Source organism: Canis lupus, chromosome 16 (assembly GCF_048164855.1).
Source record: "Canis lupus baileyi chromosome 16, mCanLup2.hap1, whole genome shotgun sequence".
NCBI classification, from domain to species: domain Eukaryota; kingdom Metazoa; phylum Chordata; class Mammalia; order Carnivora; family Canidae; genus Canis; species Canis lupus.
In genome coordinates this window covers 8,556,946-8,577,049 of record NC_132853.1, presented here as the reverse complement: position 1 = coordinate 8,577,049, position 20,104 = coordinate 8,556,946, and the positions used below count along the sequence as shown (strand labels likewise).

Here is a 20,104-nt window from a genome sequence, read left to right as displayed (position 1 = left end):
AGAAAGTTAGGCATGAGAGTATTCATCAATTCAGCATTGTTTGAAGAGCAAAAGTTAAAAACCATCAGCCAGGAGACTGGTTAAATAGGTTTCAGTGGAACATTTATTCAGCCATTAACTCTGCTCCTGTGAAAAAATGCCCACAACATATTGTTAAGTTGAAAAGTATTTCAGCTGTGCCATATGAGGGATTTTTCATTTTCTATGTTATGTATTTTTGCAGCGCTTGGATTTTTATAACAAGGTTGTTCTGCTTGTTATAACTCTACAGCTCAGAGTTACCCAGAGATTGCCTGAACACATGGATGATACGAACGGACTTTCATGTCAGAAGAGGCTTGGGTGTTGCAAAACTCCCAAGTAGTATTTTCCCTCTGTTTTAACATGAATAGTTCTATATTAAGTAAGACAGAGGATCTTTTCATATGGCAATTGTTGGAAAAAATGAAACATCAGGTTGCTTTCCGTTCGACTGGGCTGTGGTTATTTTTAGCTAAGTGTTGGCAGAGGTCTGGTGATGTTATCAAGTAACCATAATGGCCTCCATTTATTGAGCATTTGCTATATATCACGTCCTCAGCTAAATGCTTGACACACAGGATCATGTTTAATCCTGAGGTTATGCTTTTCTGTAGGTGAGGAACTTGTAACTCAGAGAGGTTACAGAGTTTGCCTGTGTATACGCCTGAGCTTGGGTTAGAACAGAGACTGCCTGACTCCAAAGCCCACGTGCTGCCTGCTGTGCCCACAACCCACTCAGCCTGAACTCTTGTCTTTATCTTTGCATTAGTCTTTAAAATTTTAAATAAGTAACACACTGAAGTCTTAGGTTTATTTTTTTAAGATTATATTTATTCATGAGAAACACAGAGAGGCAGAGATATAGGCAGAGGGAGAAGCAGGCTCCCTGTGGGGAGCCTGATGTGGGACTGGATCCCAGGGCCCTGGGATCATGACCTGAGCCAAAGACAAACGCTCAACCACTAAGCCCCCCAGATGCCCCTGAAATCTTAGGTTTAGGAAAGTTCTTCCTGGCTCAGCTGGTAGAGCATGTGACTCTTGATTGTGAGTTCAAGCCCCAAGTTGAGAGTAGAGATTGCTTAAATAAAAAAACAAACAAACAAACAAACAAAAAACCTTAAGTTTTAAAAGAAGAAGCTACTTCTCCACTCTAGTTGTCCTTTTTACATATTTGGGAAAGGGGGGGGTAGTGTGGATTGGGCAGGTAGCTTCGGATGAAACTTGTATAAGTGGACAAATGGAGATCCTTCCCAATTGTGCCACAATTCTGTGCCCAGTACACTGGAGGTAACAAGAAATTGACACCACAGTGTTTCTTAGGATTGGCTGCAGTAATTTTGGAACTGCCTCAAAGTGTTATCCACCATGACGCAGACATTGTGGTCCCTTGTCTGGCTGATATTTAGAGACTGCCCTTATCCAGAGCAGAATTAAGCCCTGACAGAAACCACTGCTAAGTTGGGATCCCAGCTGCTGCTACCAGTGACATTTGAAAGGCCAGTTGATATGTACATTTGTCAGCACCAGGCAGAGACCTTTGTTGGGCTTGACTGAAGGGCAAATTGAAAATCTAAGAATGAAATATTGGTACCTGGCAGACTACTCGGGAAAAAATCGGTGTGACTTTTGGGGCTTGGGAGGTTTTGTTGAGATTTGATTCTGTGAGCAGGCTATATGCCTCTCTTCCAGCCTGTCCTTCCTCTGACATTCATCTGATAGGTGGATCTGCATCCTACAGTGGTTGCCCAAGAAAGTGTCTGCTCTTAGTAACATCATGGCCATTTATACAGAAATTGTGAAGCTATGTAAGCCACCCTTCCTCTGGAAGAAATGACTAGCAGATTAGTCACTGAGAGTTCCTGACCATCCATGGTATAAATGCCATAATGAGCAGTGGTCTGAGGCTTTGATTTCTTAAGTTCTATCAATGACTTTTGAAGTTGCTCTCACAGATTTGATAGATTACAATAAAATAGCAGTTTATGGCATTCCCTTGTTATGTGAAGGAGGGTTTTTGTTTCCTTTGGTCAGGTTTGGCCATAAAGGTAGTGTAGCAGTCTGATAATCCCAGGTGTTGGTGGAGATAATGGAGCAACTGGGACCTTAATAATGGATTTGCAAAGTGGCACAGTCATTTTGGAAAATCATTTGGCAAAAGCCATAAAATTAAATCTGGTACATACTGTATAGTTAGACAGTTCTATTCATAGGAAGCTCTTGCATGTGTTCCAGGAGACATATATGAGAATGTTCATAGCAGCGTTGTTTATAGAAGCTGGAAACAGCCCAGTGTCCACTGAAAGTGAAAGCTCTTATATATACTTCAGCACGGTTAGGCATCAGACCTACCACTGAGTGAAAAAGCAGGAATGTAAGAAAATTTACAATATATTTCCATTTATGTAAAGTTCACAAAGCTGTCAGTTAAACTATACTTATAGATATAAATTGTCACAAAAAGTAAGAGATGATAAGCACAAAAATCAGAATCATGGGGACTGCCTGGGTGGCTCAGTTGGTTGAGCGACGAGCTCTTGGTTTGGGCTCAGGTCATGACCTCAGGGTCATGGCATAGAGCCCTGTGTTGTGCTCCATGCTTATTACGGTGGAGTCTGCTTGGGACACTCTCTCCCTCTCCCTCAGCCCCTCCCCCCTGCTCGCTCGTGCTCTCTCTTTCTCTCAAGTGAATAAATAAATCTTTAAAAAATAATCAGAATCACGGTTATCCGTTATTGAGAAGAGAGATATGATCACAAACAGGGAATGTGGTGGCATCAGTGGACTTGATAACTTTCTGTTTCTAGAGCTGTGTTGTCCGATGTGGCAGCCACCAGCCACATTTCAAGTACTCAGTAGATGCAAGGGCTATCATGCAGGATGGTGCAGATACAGAATATTTCCATCATTGCCGGAAAAGTCTATTTGGTAGGCTAAGTTGGTGGATACGTGCATTTAATTCTAAGTCATGTGTGTGTGTGGAATTTTTCAAAAATTTGCTTTAATTTTAGTACTAGAAAATCTCTAAAAACATACAAAATCTGAAGTGTAACTTTCTAAGTGAAAAGCCAGGAAATAACAAGGGAGTGGTTGATAAAGCTCCCTGAGACTCCAATAATAGTGTGGGAGCATCTCTTTGGCATTGGCCTCCACTCCAGATGATTGATACACTTGAGGGACTTGAGAATAGGGGCAGGAAGTGTGTGTGTGTGCCAGAGCGTGTCTGATGCTGTTGGCAAGATCACCCCACCAGAGATGCCACCTGTCGCTTCCTTCCGCACTGCTTTCACTGGTCATTATAGTACTTGATCAGCACTCAGAAGCATAGTTTGAGTAATGTTTCAAGTCACCTGAAATCTGTTGTCAACCCATTGTTTCAAGGAAAAGATGACAAGCAGCCTCCAAGTCCAAATGTGTTCTAGTTTGTGCTGTCTTCTATTTCCAGAGTTGAGGAGGTTCATTACCACTACAAAGAATCTGCTTTCTCCACTTGATTTAACACATTGTGTGCTAAAGGTAGCTGTTTTTAGTCTATTAAATACTCCCAGGAGAGAGATTGATTGGTAGATGCAATTCTTTCTTTAAATGCTGATAGGATTCCCAGCTGTGCCCCAAAACAGACTAGAATTTCAGACCGAGGTAGGTAGGGTGCTATAATACACTTCCTGCCTTCAGTTTGCTTCGTTGGCCCTTGGATCAATGATCAGTACTGGCTCTGCAAGTGCAGGAACCTGAGAGTATTTGGGGGGCCCTCCATGCCTTCCTTGCACACCCCAGTTCCACCCTAGTCATGATGGCAGAGGTGTGAATCTGGCCTGTCAGTACAGCACCTCAGGGTAGCAGACAGGCAAAAGCGGAAGTTGGCTCACCCAGCCCAGGTCTCTAGAGGTCTTTGGCCACCAAACAAACCATGCATCCTGCCTAGACTTCCCCATTTGCATCTGCTTTTCTGGCCCTACTTTCAGTCTTAGTTGCTCAGGGTGGAAGTTGCACGGATTAGTACATCTCTCTAACATCCCTTCGGGCTTGGAAACCTGCCTGGTCAGTACTGTGACTGTAAGGATCCTGAGGCAGGCAGCAGTACAGACAGGTAGGGTAGAAGAGCCAGATGGAGACTTCTGGTCTGTGCTAGGGGAAAGGAGGATGGCATTTGTAAGGCCCTCAGTTTCTTAGGCTCATCAGTTAAAAATTCAGTGCTGCACCATAGCCTAGTTCAGATCTGTAAGCAGATAGGAGCTGAGAATTCAGTTTGATCAACCCTGCGACCCATCCAACTTATGTAGTTGGGTTAGTGCCCTGTGCAGAAGCACTGTGTGCCCAGCCCTTGGATAAGAACCTCAGTGCACTAGCCACAGGCAGCACCTCATTTCTTCTTTATCACATCTCACGAACGGCCATCTCACGAACGTTATCAATCCCTTTGAAGTATTTTAACCCAAACAGTCTGACTACAGAGCTCAACCTTTCACCACCATATGTATTAGACTGGTCACATCATTTTGAAGTATGAAGAAGAAAGTATAAACTGTATAGGGGACCTACCCTGCTTGGGTGGGGAAGAAGAGGCAAAGTAGAGGAGAGGTAGAGAAACTGTGCCGTGCCAGTTCACCTGCTTTGAATCCCAGGGATGCCTGGTATATAAGGACAGGTGCTGAGAGCCCCTCCTCACCCTGCATTGAGCTGTTCCATATGAGGAGAGAGGTGCACCAGCTCCCTGCAGATTTCTATACACTGTTGGGTCCAAGGAGGGCTTCCTGCCAGCAGACAAACAGCTACAAAATCATGTTTGGTTTGATTCTGCATGTGAGCAAAGGTCAGGCTCTGGCTTTTCTCTTTGGTCCAGAGTGCAGTGGGCTTCTAGGAAGTTTGCAAAGAGCAGATAGATTATCTGAAGTTGCCAGCTACCTAGAAGGCCTTTGATGCAGGAATTGAACCTTGTCCCAATGAAGCCACATGCAGTAATAATAGACACAGTGACAGGCCTGTAGCACAGGGTGCTATGTCGTTTATTTAGAAGAGTGTTTTAGTAGTAAATAGGTAGAAAAATTGAAGGGGGGGGTTGCTTTGTAGTTTTAAAACTACAGTTTTTTTCTTTTTCCATTGCATAGGGTCATGTTCTGTTCCCTAATTTTCAACCACTTTCAGGTATTTTCTGTGAATTTCATATAGTATCAAAAAAAAGCAGTCCTTTTTGTGGAGTATTTTCTGATTGGTTAATTTGTTCATTTGTTGAATGAATGTTTACTAAGCATCTTCTGTGGGCCAGGTACCCTGTTAGCATTGGGGATGTAGGCATGAACAGGGCAGGTATGGTCCTCACTGAGTCTGCATTCTTGTGAGGAGACAAGCACATTAATTAATTACTTGATAAGATCATTTCCAGCACTGAAAAACACTGAGGTAAATGGTGAGATGAAGGAAGTCTTCAGTGGGTTTTTGCTTTTCACATATACAATTGACTCATTTAAAGTGTAGAATGCTGTGTGTGTGTGTTTAGAATTCACTGGATTTTGGTGCAACCATCACCAGATTCTAATTTTAGAATATTTATTTCTCCCCACCAAAAGAAATCTCATATTCATTAGCAAGCCCTCTCTCTCCTTCCCTCTCCCATTCCCTTATTCTTAGCCACTAATCTACCTTCCATCCCTATTAATTTGCCTGTTCTGGACATTTCAAAAAATTGGAAGATACAATAAATGGTCTTTTGTGACTGGCTTCTTTCACTTAGCATTATATAATCAAGATTCATCCATGTTGTAGCAGGTGACAGGATTTCTTTTTCTTTTTCTTTTTTTATTGTCAGGCAATATTCTGTTGTATGCTTATGCCACATTTTATTTATCCATTTATGGACATTTGAGTTATTTCTACCTATTGATTTGTATGAATAATGCTGCTGTGAACTTTTGTGTACGAATCATATGGATACATGTTTTCATTTCTCTTGGGTATATGACTAGGAATAGAATTGCTGGGTCATCTGGTAACCCATATAGGAGGGTTCCAGTTCCCCAACCATCACCAATACTTTGTTATTACATGTCTTTTTTTTATTATATCTAGTGGGTTTTAAGAGAAACTTAAGTTGGTTTTGGCATTTCCCTGATGATTAATGATGTTGAACATCTTTTCTTATCTTTATTGCTCTTTTGTTTATCTTATTTGGAGAAATGTCTATTGAAGTCCCCTGGTCATTTTTAATTGGATTATTTGTCTCCTGTTGAGTTTTAAGAGTTGTTTATATTTTCTGTATGCAGATCCTTATCAGGTATATGACTTGCAAATATTTTCTCCCATTCTATAGTTTGTCTTTTCACTTTCTTGGTGGTATCATTTGTAGCACAAACATTTTAATTGACATATAGTATCATATTAGTTTTAGGTGTACAGCATAATGATTTGATATTTGTATGTATGGCAAAATGATCACCACAATAAGTTTAGTTGAAAGTTTTACATTTTGATGAAGTCCAGGTCATCTGATTTTTCTTTTGTCACTTGGATTTTTGCATCCTAAGAAACCATTACCAAACCCAAGATCACACAAATTGTATCCCTGTGTTTTATTCTAAAAGTTTATAGTTTATAAATAAACTGTTCAATAGTTAATAGTTTTAGCTATTACATTCAGATCTTTGATCCATTAATTTTTGTATATGATGTGAGATAAGGGTCCAGATTCATTCTTGTTCTTTTATGTATGAAATATCCACAGTCATTGCCAGCACCATTTGTTGAAAAGAGCATTTATTCATCCATTGAATGGCCTGACACCCTTTTAAGAATTGATTGGCCTTAGGGATGCCTGGGTGGCTCAGTGGCTGAGCATCTGCCTTTGGCTCAGGGTGTGATCCTGGGGTTCCAGGATCAAGTCCCACATCAGGCTCCCTGCATGGAGCCTGCATCTCCTTCCGCCTGTGTCTGCCTCTATCTCTCATGAATAAATAAATAAAATCTTTAAAAAAATGTTTTAGAGTTTTTAGTGTATGTCTTGCACTTGTGTTAATTATATGCCTCAGTATTTTATTCTTTTTGATGATATTATCAATGGAAGCTTTTTTTGTTTTGTTTTGTTTTTATTGACATATAGTTGACATACAGTGTTATACTAGTTTCAGGTGTACAACATAGTGATACACTTGTGAGCACAGCATAGCATGTAGAGATGCTGTGCTCACAAGTATAGTTATCATCCATCACCATAAAACACTATTACAATATCATTGACTATATTCCCTATGCTATACTTTTAATTCCAACAACTCAGTCATTCCATAACTGGAAGCCTGTGTCTCCCTCTCTTTTTACCCCATTTTGTCCATCTTCCTATCCCCCTTCCCTCTGGCAACCATCATCAGTTCCCTGTAGTGTAAATGGAAGCTATTATTATTATTATTTATTTTTTCTAGAGAGAGAAGGAGAGGGAGAGAGAGAATCTTAAGCAGACTCTGTGCTGAGCGCAGAACCTAACATGGGGCTCGATCTCACGACCCTGGGAGTCATGACCTGAGCCAAAATCAAGAGTTGGACATTTAACCAACTGAGCATCCAGATGCCCCTAAATGGAAGCTTCTTAAAATGTTGTTTTGGAGCATTCATTTGTACTATATAGAAATCCAACAAACTTTTTTTTTTCTTTTTTTTTTTAGAAACAAGTGAAAAATTAGGTTTATTTATTTATTTTTTAAAAAGATTTTATTTACTTATTCATGAGAGACACAGAGAGACATAGGCAGAGGGAGAAACAGGCTCCCTATGGGGTGCCCAATGCAAGACTTGATCCCAGGACCCTGGGATCACACCCTGAGCCAAAGGTAGAAGCTCAACCACTGAGCCACCCAGGTGCCCCTGACTTTATGATTTTTAACTACCTTAAATACCTTGAAGTAAGTAGAATCACACGTTATTTGTCTTTCTGTGGCTGGCTTGTTTTGCTCAGTATAATGTCTTGAAGATTCATTCATCCAACAAACTTTTGTATATTGACTTTGTATCCTGTGACTTTATTGAATTGGTTTATTAGTGCTAATAGTTTTTTAGTGGATTGCTTGGGATTTTCCATATATAAGGTCATCTACAAATTGAGTTTTATGTCTCCCTTCCCAAGCTAGATGGCTTTTGTTAGGGTACTGGAGTACAATATCGAATAGGAATGGCAAGAATGGACACCCAGGGCTTGTTCCTGATCTTGAAGAGAAACCATCCAGTCTTTCACTGTGTTCCAGAAGATTTTGAACTCCTTAGTGCTATTTCAGTCTCCAGTGCCAACTCTGAGGCCTTGCCCATGACACTTATTGCTATTCCCTAAACTAACAAAAATCAGAAGGTTGATTCAAAAGAGCCTTTCTTTCCAGTTCATTCATCCTACACTTCTGTGATTCTACTTTAATATTCTTTCTTCTTAGTTCCCTTAGACTTTGGTTAGCTCACCATACAAACTCCATGGAAGACACTGGAAATATTTGCGAGTTCTTTTTCCATAGCTATTTTGACTGCCTTTGACTTCCACAATTCTGAACAACCTAATTTACATGGAAATTGCAGAAATTAAATTGTGTGAGCAGAAGTGTTTCAATAGATCGGTCTTTCCTTTCCTTTGTAACTCTAAACAGCCAGGGAAGATTTGTTTAGGGATGATGCTTGTCTCCACAAAAGGTCAGTGGAGCACAGCTCCTTCCTACCCTGCTTCTAACCATTAGTACCCTCTTTGTTTTCAGATTCTCAGCGTTCTCACCTCTCTTCCTTCACCATGAAGCTGAAGGACAAATTCCACTCACCCAAAATCAAGAGAACGCCATCAAAGAAGGGAAAACCAGCTGAAGTTTCTGTGAAAAATCCGGAGAAGCCTGTGAGCAAAGTAAGCCAACTCTCTCTAGGTGTTCCTCCTGGCCTTCGCCTACTTCGAGCATTATGAGTTTGTGCTGTTCTTAAGTTCATTCCCTGGGGATTCAGCTTTCAGTGCAGAACACCTACTCCATAGCATTCCATGCTTCCAGGCAGGGGCCTTCAGCGTCCTTGTAAAATATGAGCCTTTAGGATGGTGAGTGTTTCTCCTGTTAATCAGAGTCGAGTTCATTCAGCAAGAGCAGTTCCCCTTTTCCAGATGTGTTACCCTCTGGGCATTTAAAACAGCTCAGCGCACCATGTACACCCCACAATGCTGCCTCCCTGCCCCAGACAGCCCCATGTTGCCCTGGCACGCACACACTTAGAGGGAGGTTTGTGACATCCAGAACATCCTTCATTTGGCTTTAGGGCCCATGCTCTGAGACATGCCAAATCCTTGAAGCCCGGCCAAGGATGTCCTCAAACACGAGTAACCTCCGCAGGACCAGTCAAGTCAGATATGTCGAAACAGCGGTAGATGTTCACCAACCCCTCCCTTCAGCCTCAAACGGCCATTTCAAGCTCTGTAGGAATCCAGGTTTCCTCTCTTCCAGGAGGCAACAGACAGATTTCTACCAGAGGGCTACCCTCTCCCCTTGGATCTGGAGCAGCAGGCAGTAGAATTTATGTCCACCAGTGCTGTGGCTTCCAGGTCTCAGAGGCAGAAGGTCAGTGTGATGCTAAGAACAATTGGGTTTGCCTTGCCTTCTACTGCAGAATCCTGGGCCATGGTTTTGGGGATGGAAAGAAAAATCTATTGCAATATCCATGTGTTCAAGTGGGTGGTGACTATGGGCTTCACTGTTCAGGAAATAGTTCAGGGGCCTTGGGTAAAAATTAAGAGTTTATCCAAGCCCCTGTGGTCTTTGGAGGGAGCTCAGCACTCCATGATGAAAGCTTGGGGGTCCTTTCCAGGGTTGGTTTGGGTGTGCTACTTGGGTCCAATGCGTTCTGGGGGAAATGGGTGAGTCTCGTCTCTCAAGACCAGCTCTTCTTTCCTTGAGTTACTAAGATGACCTGAATAGTTAGGACAGGGAGGGGCATCTGCAGTAAAAGGTGCTGTGTTAGATGTCTAGCAAGCCTATGTGGTGAGAGCACACAGAACCAAGTACTCAGAACCAAGCACTCTCAGAGCCAGGGATACCTTTTGTGCCACTAACATTTATCCAGTCTTTTCCTCACCCCATGCTCAGTGCTTTATGCTTTTACTCTCTTACTGAACACTCATAATAGTCCTGAGAGATGGAAACTTATTTTGCAGAAGTGGAAGCTGAGGCTGTAGAGATAGGAAGCATTGGCCACCGTCACCCAGGAAAGGTAGTGATGGCCTGATTTGAGCTCAGGCCATCTGACATGCAAGTTAAAACCCTCGGGATGCTATGTTTCCTCTTTATGAAAGCCAGAATTTATTTTTTGAATGTCCCACAAATCCAAATGTTAACTCTCACACTAAACATAAAAGGAAAATTAACTTTAACAATGTAAAATAAAAATAAACCTTGTAGAGAAATATAATCCTAATGTTCCAGTGATTGTCCACAGCATAGTGGGTAGTAGAACTGTTGTCACAACCATCAATTAAACGTCACTGGCAAACACTGACCCGTTATATAAACACATAATTCTTGAATTTTGCAGCGTACCTATATTTTTGTTTTTATTTTAACTAGCAAAATATCTTAAAATTCTAGTTAAAAGTGGAGAACATTAAAGTTCGAAGTCCAGAAGTCTTTTGTCAAATAACCCTGTTTCCTGCCTCATCCATTAGCAAAAGGAGGCTGAAGAGGAAGAGTAAAATGTTCAGTGTTTGCCAGATTGATGAAATTCTGCACTGCAGAGGAGGAAGAAAGTAGGAGATTTGGTGTGCACCATAGAGATTTTTCTGGTTTAGTCTGTTCAGCAGCTTCTTGGAACTGAGTTTGGTCAAACAAACAAAAACCCCAAGCAGAGCATCCATGGTCATGTAGCGCTAGTGCAGCCAGCCCAGAATAAAATGACTTAGAACAACCGTGTCTCCTAGTCAACTCTGATAAGAGACTGTTTGGGCCACTCGGTTCTTGGAATTTTCCCCCTTCCTTCATTACTCCAAGAGAGGTCATGGGGGAACATTCATTGTGAAAGTGTCTTTCACTCGTGTGCATTCCTGCAAATGCCAGGGGACATTGGCAATGTCTGGAGACACTTTTGGTTGTCACCACTAGAAAGGTGAAGCAGATGCTTCTGGATCTGGTGGGTAGAAGCCGGTGATGCTGGTAAACATCCTACACAGGACAGCCCTCCTCACAACAGAGAATTCTCCACCCCAAAATGTCAGTAGTGCAAAGACTGAGAACTGTTGTGTAGCAGGGAACTGAGGGTATCGCCTTGGCCCAGGGAAGAATGTTACTCTGGTTTGGTTACCCTTTAAGAAGGGCTGAATTACCCTTTAAGAAGGGCTGAATTACTCTGCTCTGCCCCAAGTCAGCTGTCCAAAATGACCTGGGTACAAACCTGTTGTTTAGTAGAAGCTCACAAGCAGACCTGGAAGTATTGGGGAATCTGCCAACATGTGAGAACTTAGAAGATGCTGTTGGAGAAATCTGAAGATACATTTATCATTTGCTGTCATTATTATTTTTTTTTAAGATTTATTTATTTATGATAGACATAGAGAGAGAGAGGGGCAGAGACACAGGAGGAGGGAGAAGCAGGCTCCGTGCCGGGAGCCTGACATGGGACTCGATCCCCGGACTCCAGGATCGCGCCCTGGGCCAAAGGCAGGCACCAAACCGCTGAGCCACCCAGGGATCCCCATTTGCTGTCATTATTAATTACTAATTAGCTCTTACTTCTTAGAGAATATTTCCATATATGTTCTCATTTTAATCCCAATTTATATGTATGGCATTCCCTGTTTATTTTTTTAATATTTTTTTTAAGATTCTATTCATTCGTGAGAGGCACAGAGAGAGAGAGAGAGAGAGAGAAGAGAGAGGCAGAGACATAGGCAGAGGGAGAAGCAGGCTCCATGCTGGGAACCCGACATGGGACTCAATCCCAGGTCTCCAGGATCGCACCCTGGGCTGAAGGCGGTGCTAAACCACTGAGCCACCCGGGCTGCCCTTATCTTTATTTATTTTTAAGTAGGTTCCACACCCAACATGGGGCTTGAATTCATGATCCTTATATCACAAGTCATATGCCCTACTGACTGAGCCAGCTGGGTGCCCCAGCATTCCCTATTTAAATATGTGGGAAATTGCAGCTCAGTCGATAGAAGCATAGATTTAGATTCATCTACAGTTTACTGAGGGACTCTTCTTTGCCCAGGCCCTGTCCTAGGTGATTTCACATCCTGTCTTATTTACTCATCATAACTGCATGCACAAGCTTTTATTATTCCTAATATACAGAGTTTGGGCTCTGGCCCAAGTTTCCTTGATCAAAATCTGGTTTTATTTTAGATTACCCAGATTAGGTATTATCCTCCCCATTTTGCAGATGAGGAGCCTGAGGCTAGTGGTTCCCCAGCCCAGCAGTGGCTTCGGGTCTCGGCCTCCCCCAGCACCACTACCCTTTTCAGGTGTGTGGCCTGATGGTGGCGTCACCCTCACAGTGGGAAGGGATGCCCCGGTTGAGACAGGCACCTGCCTCAGAGATGGTGCAACTGGGAGCCTCCAGCAGAACCAAGTTTTTGGGTTCCCAATTCTAGCACGTGCTCTGTCTAGGTGTCTCTCTGTAAACTCTTCTGACTGCTGGCTGCATTTTGCAAGAAGCCCAGAGTTGAACAGCCATAGATAGCTGTTCAGGAGCAGAGGTGCTGTGAATGGATAGTGCTCAGAGGCCATTGATTCTGGAAGTGTAATTTGCTAGACAGTTAATGGATAAAACCTGATGCTGCTAAGTTGATGGTTCCTTTAGTAGGAGCCCTGGGCAGCCTGGCTCTTCAGTGGCACATTTGATCTCTCTGCAAATGACAGGAAGATTCTTTTTGCTCAGAAGTGCCTTCCTTCCCCTTTTGGGTGCCTCTCATCTCCACGTCAGCCCCTTTCTCCCTAGCAAACCTGATGACACATTTTCTTATAATGTTTCCCGCTTCCTCCCCATCTTTCGTCATCCCTGGCTCCAAACACGTCCTGATGTGCTGAGATGGCAGGGCTGTGGTCAGGGACCCTCTAGCCAGACTGGCCAGCTGGGGTTTCATCACATTGATGTCTAAGTATAAATCCTTCATAGTCACGTTCTCTCTGGCCCTGGCAGGTAATGACAAAGCAGAGAGCTCTTGTCCATGAGGTGGGAAACAAGAGCCTGGCCTCTTGGAAACACAGTAAATAAACACGTCTAGTCGTGAAAAAAAGAAAAAAGGTGAGAGTAAAGAGGCCAGTGATGGGGGCAGGGAAGGGTTCCCCCTCTTAAAGAATTTCATCTTTGAGGTCTACAGACCACCTTTGGCGAAGTACCCCTTTGAGAGAAAGTGAATCAGGTCTTTGGAAGTTGACTGACCAAAGAATCTATTTACTTCATGATCCCATTTATATATCTGTCTTTTGATATTCCTACACATTAAATGCCTCCAGTGTAGAACGTTTTAACTAAACCTTCCCCATTGTTTAAGAAGAAAAGAGCTAGTATTCTGAATCATCATCACTTATCTATCATTTATTTATAGATTATTGTTTAAATCAGCTTTTTCTAGAAACATTTTTCTTGTCTTTGGTTGCTTTTATTTATATATTCACTGCACCCCAAAGAGCCCACAGGTGGCAGTTTTCCTCCTATACAGCGATGATAATTTGCAGTGGACATGTGATCAGTTCTACTTGGGTGGGGTATCCGTTTTTGGATTTAACCATTTTATAGATCGTCCTTGATCTCCCTTCCCTACCAGCCAGTTGGGACCTGGGTCAATGATATTAGAGCCAATAGAGAGGGAGGTTGGGGAAAGGAACCAAGGGTGGGGGCAGTGTGTGGCCACTGACTGGATTCGAGGTATCCTGTAGTCAAGGAGAAAAAATTTGGGCATGGGAATTTGCATACTGGTAAGTTCAGGACTCTGAACTCTGTATTTTATTTTTGTCCTAGCTGGGCTTTCTTCAGGAACAGGGACTGTGAATGCTGTTAGCATTTGCTACACGAGTAGTGATTGAATCATTGCCCCCTGCTCTGGCTTCTTCACCTTTTCACCCCAGAGCCATCCCCCCTTTCAAACCCTGGGTTTTCTAGACCCTTTGAGAGAGCCATGACATTTCATTGGGTGGGGACTACATCTTTGTGTTGAATGTGGGAATCTCATGAGGAGTCCTGGGAGAATGGGTTTTGGACATAAATGCCTCTGACTGTCTCACCTTGGGATTTCTTGATTTGATTTACTGGATAGATAAGCACCATGGGACCTAACTGTTAGTTCTGTAAGCTTCCTATAGCCATCAGCAAATTAGTCCTCCCTATGCCTAATGAGATTAGTGGTGTTAGAGGAGTGTGGTTAGAGGAGGAGAAGCAATTTTCAGAACCTCAGGCCACATCAGACTCTGAACGAGGAAGGGAATTCAGGAGTATCTAAATGAACTGTCTTGGTCCAGGCTCCCTCCTCCTTCCTTCAAGACTAGCCTCTCTCCTGACTGCAGACCTTAGAAAGTAACTTGGCTTTGTCTCTGCAATAAGAAGCCTTTACTGTTTGCATCGATCTCAAGCTAGAAATCATACTTTATTTTTCCAAAACAGCTCCCGTTAATCTTTCTCCTCCCTCCTTATGCTCAACATCTCCTTTCAGAACCTGAGCTGGCTGGAAGAGAAGGAGAAGGAAGTTGTTAGTGCCTTGCGCTACTTTAAGACTATCGTGGACAAGATGGCTATTGATAAGAAGGTACTGGAGATGCTGCCAGGGTCAGCCAGCAAGGTGCTGGAGGCCATCTTACCCCTGGTGCAGAGCGATCCTCGAATTCAACACAGGTGAGTTGCCCTGAACTCGTTGGCCGTGTCAGAGCAAGAGAGGCCTCTGAGTGTCTTGGTTTGGGAGCATTTCAAAATATGGGCTTCTGGGAATAGAGAAGAGCTCTGGGAGGGAAAAGAGCCCTCTCCCTGCCTTTCGCAGCTATGAATGGATGTTCTCCCAAGGTTGATGTCATTGCTCATGAAGCCTTGACACCGATGGAGATCTCTGCCCTTGCTAGGGCTGTAGCCACAGAAGTCTGTGGTTGTTTCTTGGCCTTAGGTCATCGGCAGTAATCAGATTGATTTGGATACATTTCTAGTCCCCTTCCTTACCCATGGCATATAGAGACATTAAGCCCTATTAACACCTAGCCTGGTAGAGACCTTGACTGCGTAGCTGATTAGGCCAAAAGAGGTAAAGAAGAATCCCATTAGAGCATGGATTCATGAAACATTTAACTGTGGCAAGCCAGGCTGTCCCAGACAGTGCCCAGAGTCACTGGAAGCCAGGTATGTGGAGTGGAAGATTGCTTTTGTTGCTGGAGTGCACTTTTCCCTTGAAGGTTGGGAGCAACTTGCCCCCATTTCTGTTGTTAAGTCAGAAAGGAAAGGAATATTAAATGTAATCTTAAGTGAGAGCCTAGCAGGCACTTTTTTCTTTGAGAGGCTGTCAGATGCCTACTGGCTTGGTTTTTCTGGTACCTGCTCAGGATAAACGCATCTCTGTTTTCAGGTCCTTGAGGTAGTTTAATGTTCATACAGCCCTGTGAGACTGAGCTTTTATGAACCGCTTTCAGAACTTGGCAGCGAAGTGCATGGTTTTCTTCTTCTAGGAGATAGTGCAAACAGTGTCTTTATTTCTAAGAAGCTCTTTGCCCTGGGCCTTCTGCCCTGGAGTCTCAGCTGAACCTTGTGGATTGTACTCTTTGAGTCAGTTGGTCATGGAGGATAAAACATTGGTATGGCTTTGCCCCGCTACAGTCTTCACTTCTCTAGGCTGTGCTCCTGGCCCAGAGGAGGAGCCTGAGAGTCCTGTTGTGCCCTACCTAGGTGTCACACACTGAGTGATTTGTGTGCTGGTCTCCAGACCGAGGACTGTCTCTCTCTAGTAGTTAACTTCGTGCCAGCTCATAGAAGGGCCCAGTGCTGTTCTTCTTTGAGGGGATGTGCCCGACGGTATACTAGGGTCAGATGTGTGGATGGCTTTTGATGCACTGTTCTCCTGCACCTCTACTTGTGTGATGGTCTCTACCACGGAAGAGTTAGGACCTAGTGGAAAAAATCAACTTCCCCATGTGTGATAAGGCACTAATTTTATGGTACCAAGTGGCAGCTCTGTTGGGATTTAAGGGAGAGAGTTAGAGGAGAGCTCCATGGTCCAGTTAAACTTCCTGGAGCAGGAGCTGCTGGAGCAGGGCCTGAAGGAAAGGTGAGAATTGGACTGGCCATTGGGGCAGGGGAGGGAACAGGAAAGCAAAGGGCTGGCAGGGCATGGGATGCTCCTGGAGGGCGGGGACACAGCAATCATGCCAGGAGAGTGTGACCACTTTGGGGCATTGACCGAGGGACAGTGGGGAGTCGGAGCTGTGCCCCGCCAGCCTCAGGTCAGGTGCTGAGCCTCCCTAGGAGAGTCCAGCGAACAGTGCATGTGTGTGGCTGCTGGGACTGTTGTTCCTGGAGCGTTAGCCCGCAGCTGTGCCTGGGAGGTTCCTTTCTAGCTGCGCCAACACTGGAGGAATGGATCAGCGATAGGACAGTGGTTTGGGGGCATTTTTGGTGTATGGTGATGTTTTATAGCTATTTTGTAGTTGACAAAAATGATTTCATGTCTAGAGCATTTTCCTAGAGAGAACCAAACACCTGGATGTGACTGTAAGCAGCAATGACTCTCTTTTTTCTGGTAGTTCTTTGGCTGATACCACTTCCAGGACTTTTCTTCCTGAAATTCTTGCAAGGTCAACTGATAGTATTTTTCTTGGTCGCCCTGACAGCTCTTCCTTGAAGTTTCCTCTTCGATCCCTTCTGTCATCTCGTTCCTCCAGTGCAGTTTATAAGCTGGAAAAGTGTCTTCCTGTCTTCTGTGCAGAGCTTTCTCTGCGTGGTGTGTCCTAGCTGATGGGCTTTTGGTCGCCCTACCCTAGGGAGCTGGGACAGTGGTGGGCTGGCTTTGGAACAAGCGGCTGCATTGCTGAGTGTAAGCAGTGTTGGAAGGCACAGAACACCCAGAGACGGTTGAGAACAGAATCCATGCTTGCCTTCAGTACTGATGGCTTCCCTCCATTTCAGAAACTGACCAGCCACTAGTCCTGTGGATATTTTCACATCCAGAACCCTCCTTCCTTTTAATGCCTTAGCCCCTGACACAGGAATCTTCTGCTCCCAAGCTAATTCTGTGAAGCGTGGCCACAGTTGCCAGATTCCGTCAAGTGCCCTCAGGGAAGCGTTAACCATCCGGTGCAAGTAGAATTTAAGTAGTAGGGAAAAGCATCTCCCCACCTCCTTTTCAGCTAATCCTTGCTCATAGCTCAACAGGGTGATTGGCACTTTGGTGGAATCCCTCACGGGCACTCTGGCAGAAGGCAGCCAGTCCTTGTTCACTGAGGCCTCCCCTGGTCCCACCTGGAGGGAAAAGGCGGGGTTGCTTGGGGGAGTTGCTAGTGGTGCATTTCCAGCACCTCCAGTCCAGCCTCCAGGGAAGACTGAGGTCCTGTCTCCCTCCAGCAACCCTCCTTCCCAAGGGAGTGGGTCCAACACCCAATACTTATCACTCCTGTCGCTCTCTGAGGCAGCCAAACCCTGGCTCTCCCAGGGCCCCTTTGGTAAATTGTTCTTGTTTCTAATGGGACTCAAGGCATTGCTTTCATTCTTTGACTGTTCTTTTCTCCTGTTGGAACATGCACAGAGTGGAATGACTGGCTGAATGGAAATTGTAGATGTCCTGGAAAAACTTTTTCCTCCTTACCTGATTTTGAAGAACTTCTCACTAGAGCATTGTTTGGTTCAGATTTTTTATTTTAAATAGCTTTGTTTTTAGATCTTTTTTTTTTTTCTTAAGATTTTATTTATTTGAGAGAGAGAGACCGTATGCACAAGTAGGGGGAACAGGAGTGGGAGAATCAAGGCTCCCCGCTGAGCAGGGAGCCCCACACGAAGCTCGATCCCAGGACGCTGGAATTATGACCTGAACCACCCAGGCACCCTTTTAGAACTTGTTTTAATCATATCTTACAATATTCTACTTTTTTCTCAAAATTCTATCTTTGGCCCCTAAATGTCTACCTCACTTTTTTTCTCTACCCACTTTTTTTTTCAGTGGAGGAAGGAGCATCCCCCAACTTTTCCATATTTTTGCTCTTCCTCTCTTATAATGTATAATATTTAAAATGGAAAAATTATCTCTAGTTATTCAAAACTGTGTAGGAGATCTAAAAAGTCTACATTTGGGCCTCCCCTCTCTGATCATTGAGGTGTCCAGAAGTTGCTGGGCCTTCCGCTCTGTGTGGGCATCCCAGTGTACAATGGGCACCTCCCCCTCTCCCCCCACCAAGCCACAGGCCTCCTCTCCTCTCATCTGTCGTCTTGCCATGCTTTTGAAATGGAGTACTGCTCTGGCATGTCTGCCATGGAGATGGTGCAGAGGATGATGAAGCTGAGCCCATGGTAGAAGGAATTCTAGTGAGTTACAGATCTGTTGGAGCTTATGTTTAGAGGCTGTTTCAGTAAAGGATCCTGCTTGCTAAAATCTGCAAACCTGTTGGCTCCTTGTGATACATTTAACATGTTCGTCTGATCAAAATAAGAAGTGTATGGTGCTTTAACTAATGATTAGCAGCGAGGAGGAGGGGAAATTAGGACACTCCTTAACAGAGGCCAGAATCTTGCAAGGGAGGGGTGAAGTTTGAAGAAGTATATAAACTATAGCGATGGAATTTTTATATTTGGGAAATGAAAAAAGATTTTATGACACACTCAAATATAAAGCTCTGTACAGCATTTGTTGGATATAAGGGCATAGGTTCAGGGGGTGGGGACAGTTTGTTATCAAAAAGGAGGTGTGGCTCTTAGAAAAATTGAGAAACGTGCCCCCATCACCAAGAAACTGGTTCTGTATTAAACAGTTCTGTGTTAAACAGTCACCGTTTAACGTTCCTAACAAACTCTTCTCTTCCTCCAGCTCAGCCCTCTCCTCCTGCTATAGCCGAGTGTACCAAAGTCTTGCCAACCTCATCCGTTGGTCTGACCAAGTGATGCTGGAAGGTGTGAACTCAGAAGATAAAGAGACGGTGACAACGGTGAAGGGGGTCATCAAGGCGGTACTGGATGGAGTGAAGGTAGGCTGCAGGCGCTAGGCCTCCCTGCTGAACATCTGTCACATGAGACCTTTCTCCCAAACTGAATGCATTAAAAAACTGAATGCATTAAAACAACTGTCTTCCAGTATCTCTGGTGGGGGTGTCCTGCTCTGTCCCATAGCCATTTACTTCTCTCTGCTACAAATGGCTCTTACAGCAATAGAAACCTTTGGAGTGCATATCTCCATAGCTGGAAAAGCTGCCAGAAGCAATCAACATTTATTGAGCATGTATTAAATCTTCAGTAAGTCTTTACATTACAGCTCTGGCTCTGCGTGCTTGCCAGCTAGACAAAATGCAGAGGAAATTGGTTTTGCATTGACTTTTAGCAAAACTCTCAGCAAGACAGATGCTATCTTTTCATGTTCTAAGAACTTCTGGGATTCTTGGTAGAAAAGCAGGATTGAGATGAGTAAGAAGTGAAACTGTCTGGATTTGAAATCCTTGATGCGATCTGTGACTTTACTAGCCAGGGAAGTTGGAAACAGCACAGTGGGAAATTATGAATCATAGTTAAGGTAAGAGGTGAAAGCCATAGAGGGCCTGAAATTGGGGTCCACAAGACAAACTGTAATTGAGACAGTAAGTCCTAGTGGGTGAGGAGCGAGGCAGAATGTAAGCATGAAGTGGATGAGGGTCTTTGGATCAGGATTAGGGCTGTGAGCAGTGGGAAAGAAAGTAGAGACCTGCTGTTTCATGAGGCCATATTATATAGTGGAAAGAGAGAGGACTTAGCCTTGGACTCGGCTGGGTTTGAATCCCAAGTTCACTACTTACTAGTTTGTGAACTTGAGCAATTTACTCAAAGGCTCTGTACCCTAATTAACTCATCTGTAAAATGGGTATAATAATTGTGCCATATACCCTAGGGTTGTGGAAAGTATTAAATTAATTACTACATATAAAGCTTTTATTTATTTATTTATTTATTTATT

At 43.7% G+C, this 20,104-nt stretch overlaps 1 protein-coding gene across 15 annotated transcripts in view; it reads left to right on the top strand.

Annotated features, from left to right (window-relative positions):
* RAPGEF1 (Rap guanine nucleotide exchange factor 1) overlaps positions 1–20,104 on the top strand; it is a 135,509-nt gene that overhangs the window by 59,539 nt on the left and 55,866 nt on the right. For 12 of the 15 annotated variants that reach the window (XM_072778415.1, XM_072778419.1, XM_072778417.1 and 9 more), the window contains exons 2-5: positions 8,739–8,878; positions 9,462–9,575; positions 14,657–14,835; positions 18,992–19,148. In XM_072778415.1, the coding sequence (XP_072634516.1) occupies positions 8,739–8,878; positions 9,462–9,575; positions 14,657–14,835; positions 18,992–19,148 (590 nt within the window). The remainder of the gene's footprint in view (positions 1–8,738; positions 8,879–9,461; positions 9,576–14,656; positions 14,836–18,991; positions 19,149–20,104) is intronic. The other 3 variants (XM_072778427.1, XM_072778426.1, XM_072778421.1) reach the window with 1 other exon arrangement.